Genomic DNA, 8,107 nt, shown 5'->3' with positions numbered 1-8,107 from the left:
CATTGTAATTTTGGTTCTTAATTTCTACGCCCATAGTACATTCCCAATGTTCTCGGGTTGACTATTTTTTAAATTAATAAAAACTTTCATTACCTATCAAACTACGCTCGACCACTTGAGTGCTTGACTTAATCCAACTATTGTACCAAGCATTGGGCGGCCAGTAAGGATTTCAATCCACACAGACATTTCCATGGGCATATAACATCATTGAAGCTCATTTTACTAGTATTTATTGATAGAGAAAAAACTCTTAAGGACCACTGACATTATCATGTGAAACTGTAAGTTGTACCATGCCAAACAATCACATTTTTCATCTAAATAAGTTTCTCAACCATACAATCAACAAAAAAGTTTAAATAGATGAGCTAAAAAGGCATTACAAAATCTCCAAAAGTGGGGTCAAGAACATTAAGAGCCTCAAATACTAACTGCAAACTCTAACAAAGATATAGTTTTCTCTCTCTTTAACACTTCCTTTTAAGACTCATATGCTAACAGTTTTCATCTACCATGCTGTCCTGCAGAGAGAGAATGAAAAAGACTCACCACCTATTATTAGGAGGTTTAACTTTGTAAATACGAACAATCCAGTTAGATGTTGTAAAGGCCTCTTCCAAATATTCCAGTTTGATATCCTTGTTTCCAATTTCAACCCCCCTGGCACGATCATACCTGCCATTCCAAAAAAGGCATTACAAAATACAGCATGCACACTTTGGCACACATTAAAAAAAACACAAGGCCTCTACTGCCAACTAATTCAGAAGAGTGAAGGTATCACTAAGCAGAAAACAGAATATTAAAATTCCATATAAAAAATGAAGCCGATAGTATTTAAGGAACACCGGAAACAATTATCAGGAGTTTAGGACCCAGCTACACAAGAACAAATCAAAGCATTTCTTCAAACTTCAATCTCCCATATGGTCCTCAAATGCAAGTCACCCATGTCCAGGGATTATGTGCAAGAAAGCCTTAATTAAAGCAAACCTGATTGACTGGCACTTGTTGCTTTTACCAAACCTCTCTGGTGTAAATGATTAATGCATCCAATTAAGTTAACAGAAGGTCAAAAAAAATTATTCAAAGTGACAAATATCATCATTCCAATCATTCTATTCTGTAGTGTATCCATCAATAATGTATACACTTGATGATTTGCATCTATTTCATGTTTTGATTTTGGCTTCTTTTTTTTTTTTTTTTTTTCTTGCAAATGAGCTCTAGCTCTTATGGCACACTTCCTCCCTCCATAAGAATGGGTGCATGGTAAGGTCATGGGTTCAAAACCCACTGTGTGTGTATAACCAATAAATAAAACTCTGAGGAAGTGAAAAGCTACAGACTAGAGGTCCAAATCCTACTTGGGGAGACTTCAGAGAGAATTTTTCTGTTCCCCCCCCCCCCCCCTCCTCCCAAAAAAATTTGTCTCTGCTTGCATGCCTACACTAAAACATGCTCATTCATGAACTTGCTATAACTTTTACCGACATTTTCCTTGTTTCACATGCATGTGACATGCAATACCCTAGTATTTGTCTACCCACAATTGTATCTGTGATTACAAACACAAATTAGTACGATACCTTTTATTTTACTAAGTAGTACAACCCCTTTTAAAGACAAAATGGAAGATAAACCTTAAACTTACCCAGGAGGTTTTCCATATTCTGTCGTCAGCTCTCCAAATCGATAATAAGACAGCTTGTACCTGATCACCAAAAAAGATTTAAAGAAATAAACAAAACATAAACATCAATTTTTTACCAAGGGTAGTGTGGTGTATTCATGAGTGTGTGTGTGTGTGAGAGAGAGAGAGAGAGAGAGGATCTGGAATGACAGTTGGTATACATAAATAATTCATTGAAATTTCTCAGCTGAAATTAAGATCCTCGCTAAGAAGCAAGAATACAAGACACAATTTGGGGAGGAATAAGATACGAACATAACCCATCAAGCTTACACTTTTGACAAGAATATAAAATTCTTAATAATAATTCAATAGAGGAAGACTATACGGATAGAATTGAGAAGGAAAAATGAGATTTTTTTTGGTTTGTGGTGGGAGAGGGGAGGGGTTGGTATAATCCCAAATAATCAAAAATAAAGTGAGCATGCAATGTAAGTTTAGTGAGAGTAGAAATAAAGATGAAGGGGTTGTAAGGCTTAATAGTAAAAAAATACTAAAGAGTGTGTGCTTTGGAATTTGGATATCTTGGATCAAGAATTCATAAAGATGAAGAGATTAAAGAGGATGTGAATCTTAACATGGATGAAGTGGAGAAACCCACCAAGAGTACTATGTGATTGTAGAATACCTATTAAGTTAAATGAAAAATTCTATTATAGGACCAGCTATACTCTATTATACTGAATGTCGGGCTACAAAAACACAACATCTTCATTAAATGAGTATCAGTTATATGAGAAAGTAAAGATGGATAAGTGGAAAAACCAGATAAGATAGGGATAGGTATGAGAAAATTTGCTTAAAGGTAAGTGGCCCTTATTTATGAAAAGATGGAGAGTCGTTTGAGATGATTTGTTCACATGTAGATGAGAGTAATTAATCCACCATTAAAGAAGGGTGAGTTAATTCAAGTCGAGGGAATGAGAAAATGTAGAGGAAGACTTAAAAAACATTAGTGGAAGTAGTAAAAAAGGGCATTGATTAAGGAGGTGATAGAGAATATGATAAGACAGTGAAAAAGAATACACGCGGCCAACCCTGATTTATTTTTGTAAGATCTATAGCAGACCCAAAAGTTTTAAGACTAAGGCTTGGCTGTTGTTGTTGGAGTGAGCATATTGAAGACAACACGCACACACTCATTCAAAAATAAAACTTGAAAATCCCTTTCACAGATGAATTGCTAGTACTAGAAAAGCTTACAAAACAGCATAAAAATCGTAACATGTAAACAAAACATAATAAAATGCAATAGTTTTTTTTTTTTTTTTTTTTTTTTTTTTTTTTTTTTTGCACCTAAATATTTTTGTTCATGTGGCAGAGAAGGAGGCAAATTGAAACAATTTAGAAAGTAGAGGTTTGCGTTGAACCTTTTTAAAAATTAGGGAATAATTGGGAAACACCTCCAAATTACCACACAAATACACATATCAATGCTAAATACTTACATTAGACAATTCAACATCTTGGGAGCTGCTCCTTTGTCAACGCGGTACTCGCCATTAACAAGATAATCAGGTTCCTTTATTATAGGAAAAACTCCACCTCCAATTCTCACCATCCACAAAAATCTAGAATAGATAAATTTTGAATTAGTAATGATGGAAGAGCAGTAGCAGTAAACTTATACAGATAGGGTCCATCAATTTGAATAAAAAATGCAAATGCCTGAAGATATTAATGACATTTAATTAGTACATTACACACCCGATGGGGTTTTGAACCCATGACCTCACAATCCATCTTGCTTTTACAAAGAGAAGGAGATACCAAAAGATATGTATGATAGAATCAATATAAGCATAAGTTTATTAAAGTAGTATCATTTGTAGTCCCTACAGAATCACTTAACAGGACAGAGTTCCAGCATCTGATTAATTACCAACCAAGATTGGTCTGGGTATTCACCAAAGATGCAAATTTACAATCCACATGTTTGCCAAAATTATGCCTTTTGTGATGGGACAATTGTTGATGATATCAACAGTCAAACAGACCAAGTAGCCTTTAAGATTAACTCATTATTCTTTGCCAGCTTATTTATCAAAATTATTCTTTGTCAGCTTGATCAAATTTGTCACAATTGTTTGATACATGACCCACATATATTATGACCTTTCTTAAAGCCACTTCCTAGCCTCAAAAACCACAGAAAAATGGGGGCAATGGGTGCAAGTGTGAACATAATATATTAGAAATATTTTACTCAGATTACACCCAAATCATTGTATTTGTTATGATCAAAGTCAAATTTAAAAGAACCAAAAATAAATAAATAATTAAAATCATAAGCTTCAAGAAATCCTTCATATAGTGCAAGACATTTCCAAATAATTTAAAATGTAATTTCACATGCCCTTACTTGTTAATATCATCAGAAGAATAGCCAGTAACACCTCCAAAGACAACTAATACATAATCCACATCAAGCGACCTCATAATTTCATATGCCTCATCTTCATAAGATGACATTGCACGTCCAACAGTAGCTATGTGCGTATTGTTCCAGGTGTTATTATCAACTATAACAGTTCTGTTTCCCATTGCAGTGATCTGGTACCCATAATCCCACCATGACATCACCTTAGCATCTGGAGGAGTATTCTGTCGAAGCCAAAAGTATGCCTCACGATAATCATCAAAGATGACCCTTTGGCCATGAGCACCTCTTGCGGCCAAGACAATTGAGGGAGATGAGTATGCCTCTGATGTGACCCAGGTACAGTGAGTGGCATACTTACTGAGCAAGTAAAATGCACCAAGAAGTAACGCAATAGCACCATTTCTCTGGAAAGGCTGGGATTGATCAAGTGAAGCCTGTTTGTGCAGGAGAAGTAACATACTTTTTGATATATAGCCACCATAATCAAATGGAGAATAAACTACGTTCCACTAACTATTCTCTAAGTTGGGTTTAATAACAAAGACCTCCTAATCTATGGACCTTTACACTTGTTGAGTAATTTAGAAAAACATATAAGTGTTCACAAAAGGAAATGTGTTATGCTTCATGTTCTTTCAATAAGGAATCCAGCCCAACTAAACACTCAAATGGCCAAACTAATTCCACATGTTCAACCAAAAGTACTCCCAATACTAGACAACATTTTTTCTTCATCTTCATATTAATTTGTGGGTGATAAGGTCAAATCAACAACATTTACATACTAGCATGTGCCTGACAAGTGACTAGAATCTAAAATCAGTATATTTATAGCTGATGCATATGAAATACATACAAGTTGAGCTAAGGCTCAAGAGCACATAGCCACATACACCTTTGATCATACTTGTTTTAACTAATGATAACACACAGAAGAAACAGAAGTAGAAAAAAATTCTTAAGCATGTAACCATATTTCATCCACACCTTGGACAATGATTAGAAAGGTCATTCACAACAGATGCAATGCAATAGGAATTTGACTAACAACAAACAACGTAGACGAGCACATGTGAGATAAATGCACTACTACTTTCTATAACCAAAACAGAATAATAAACAAGTATTTAGAAGAATAGTGATGACCTGATCTCATTCTCACCTTAGAAGAAGCCTTGGAACTGCTAGCGCTTCCTTTGAGAGAACCAGAGTGGGAAACCTTATTGTTATCCTTGGCCCTTGCTACGAGAGTCAAATTCTTTATAGTTGCAGAAACAGCAATGGCACTAATAAGACATACAGCAGGCGTGGCAACAAGAATTAAACGAACCATAACACCAGCAAAATACATGCTTGTAAGACCATACATGACAATGAAGATGGTGGCATCGGACAATCGCTTGAAGCAGAAATAGAGACCCGCAGGGAAAAGGAAGAGCAGAATATGGAAATCAAACATGAAAGACGACCAAGCAGTCGGTTGATGCTCAGAGACAGATGCAATAATGGGAATGTGATCTTTTGCATAAGTTGGATCAAGCAAAGAGTAAAATCGGCCAGTCCACGGGGAGATATACCCAGATGCCGTGCCTAGTCCTAGAGCTATAACACCCACGGCGAGTGCAGTGGTGACAGTGATCCTCAAAAAGGCTTGGAACAATTTGGCATCGCCTAGCAAATACTTAACCCAATCCAACATATAGAAAACCTGCATCAAAAAGAAGACACCCATTGCGGCCATATGCTCCCCAGACTGGACATGTTGAAAGCCCACAAAGCGAATCTGCATAGCCAATAACATCCCCACTACATACATAGAATTATAGGCAACATATAACCTCATGGAATACCGTCCGGTGACCAAAAGCACGAGCACGTAAAGCGGGATTAAATTGATAATGAACACATATCCTCCCCAAGCAGAGACCATATAAAAGTAACCAAAAGCAGAGGCTAATGCCCAGGCCAAGGAACCCGTATTCACGGCCTTAACAAACAGATAAAAGGTGAACAACAAAGCGAAAATGGCGACCCCTTCGTTATCATAAGACCCGGCTACCGATCTGGAAATATATCCAGGGCAAATGGCGATCAAGGCGGCAGCGACAAGGCCGGCACCGGAATCCCAAATCTCTTTACCAAAGAAATAGGCAACAATGGTTGTATTGGAAGCGAAAAAGGGAGCGGTCAAGACACAAACCTCGCGGATATGGACGGCGAAGCTGAGGAGGCGGAGGAGCCAGTAGATGATGGCGGCGGTGACCATAAGACCAGGGTAGAGGGTACCGCCGATGATACGGCCTAAAGGGTACCAGCTGTCGGAGTCGAACCAGTTCCAGAACTCGTAGAAACCGTTCTCGGTGAGATAAAGGGTGGTTCGGTAATTGAAGTAAGGGTCGAATTCGTGGATCATGGATTCGTAGCGGAGAACGCTGAAGAGGCGCGTGATGAAAGCCAGGACATAGACAAGACATAGAATGCTGACTCGGAGCAGAAGCTCTTGCTGTTTTGTTTTCAATTTCAGTTTCAATTTCAGCATCAGCATCGTCGATGATCCAGATCCCGATTTCACCACCTCCGGACTAGTTTTTTTAGCTCCAGCTCCGGCTCCGACCATCTCTTTTCTTTTTGGGAGAATATTAAAACTGGAAATTAGGAGGACTTTAATAAATTTCTACACTCTGAGCGTGAGCTACATAAAATGAAATGCGCTCATGATAATAGACAAGATTTGATTTGAGAATTAGGGTTCTTTTTTTATATATTTATTATATCATCCAATCAAATAAATATCAGTTTGTTTGTAAGTCGACACTCGACACTCAGGAAGCAAACAACGGAAGATTGACTTGACTGACAGACTTCACACTTCTACTTTGGGCTTTTTTTTCTTTTTTTTTCACACGTTATCAATTCTTCATTTGGGGGCCCAACAACTGGCCTTTTTACCGTAGTAGTACTGTCATGCCCAACCCAACCACAACATCTACTTTCTCTCTCTCTCTCTCTCTCTCTCTCTCTCTTTTTAACAACACTCGTGCCAACAAGCTCAAAACTCTCCCCTCCAAAAAAAATAAATAAATACCTCAACACTCATAGGAATGCAATGCGTAGGCAATATACTTTTCATTTCATTTACCATTTTTCAGCGCAATAAATTTTAAAAGAGTTCATTATCATTTTAGACCCAAGCATTTGTATTATTGTCAAAATGTTCTTTAATATTTTAAATGTGTTAGTTTAGTTCCAATGTTTTTAATATTGGGTCGAAATAGTCTCTACAATTAAGTGCTTAATGGAAAAAGTTGACATGGTTAACAATAAAATTTATATATATGCCACTTGTGGTGTCCTTAATTTTTTTTTTTTTTAATTCCTCAAGTGATCAAAATAAGAAAGAAGACACAATTTAGGTGTAAATCATGTTTAAGAAATTTTGAAATTTTTTAGGGAAGTAGATTGAGATTTTAGCTTAAATGAACTGTTTGATTAGAAAGAAAAGATCGAGTTGGCATAGGGTTTGATGAGTTTCAACCATTGTTGTTGAGGTGATACACAAGGAGCATTTGATTGGATTGGTGTGTTGAGCTTAAAGAAAAAATCAAACAAAATAAGAGCATGGGGTTTAAAGCCTAAGCTATTTTACTTCAAGCAAAAATAGCACTCACATTGCTAATTTCTCATATCTTGACATCCTACTGTTTTTTTTTTTTTTTTTTTTTTGGTGAATTGGTAGGTTACACACACATTCAGTGTTTCTTGAACCCATTACTCACCATCTATCCCATTGTTATGGGAGAGTGAAGAACCAGTTAAACTATAGCTCATTGGTACACTGTTAAGACTACTTCTCCCTAGAATAATCTCATAAAACTTTAGCTATAATAAGAAAGGCAAGAAGTTACAAAGAACCAATGCTCCTTTCATGAGATCACACAGCAATCAATATTGACTACATTTAACATGATTCATTAAAACCATATTAGATCTTCTTCTTATTTTTTTCCTTTCTTTTTATCAGTAAGCAG

At 36.6% G+C, this 8,107-nt stretch overlaps 1 protein-coding gene across 1 annotated transcript; it reads right to left on the bottom strand.

Annotated features, from left to right (window-relative positions):
* Positions 1-277: 277 nt before the first annotated feature.
* LOC115963304 (dolichyl-diphosphooligosaccharide--protein glycosyltransferase subunit STT3B) lies at positions 278-6,888 on the bottom strand. Its single transcript, XM_031082262.1, has 5 exons — positions 5,242-6,888; positions 4,059-4,513; positions 3,145-3,267; positions 1,658-1,717; positions 278-678 (listed from the first exon to the last, which is right to left on the bottom strand). Exons 1-5 carry the CDS (start codon positions 6,694-6,696, stop codon positions 549-551), a joined length of 2,223 nt encoding a protein of 740 aa, XP_030938122.1. The 5' UTR covers positions 6,697-6,888; the 3' UTR covers positions 278-548.
* Between the last annotated feature and the right edge of the window lie 1,219 nt (positions 6,889-8,107).

Source organism: Quercus lobata, chromosome 10 (genome assembly GCF_001633185.2).
Source record: "Quercus lobata isolate SW786 chromosome 10, ValleyOak3.0 Primary Assembly, whole genome shotgun sequence".
NCBI classification, from domain to species: Eukaryota; Viridiplantae; Streptophyta; class Magnoliopsida; order Fagales; family Fagaceae; genus Quercus; species Quercus lobata.
This window is presented reverse-complemented; position numbering and strand designations above follow the sequence as displayed.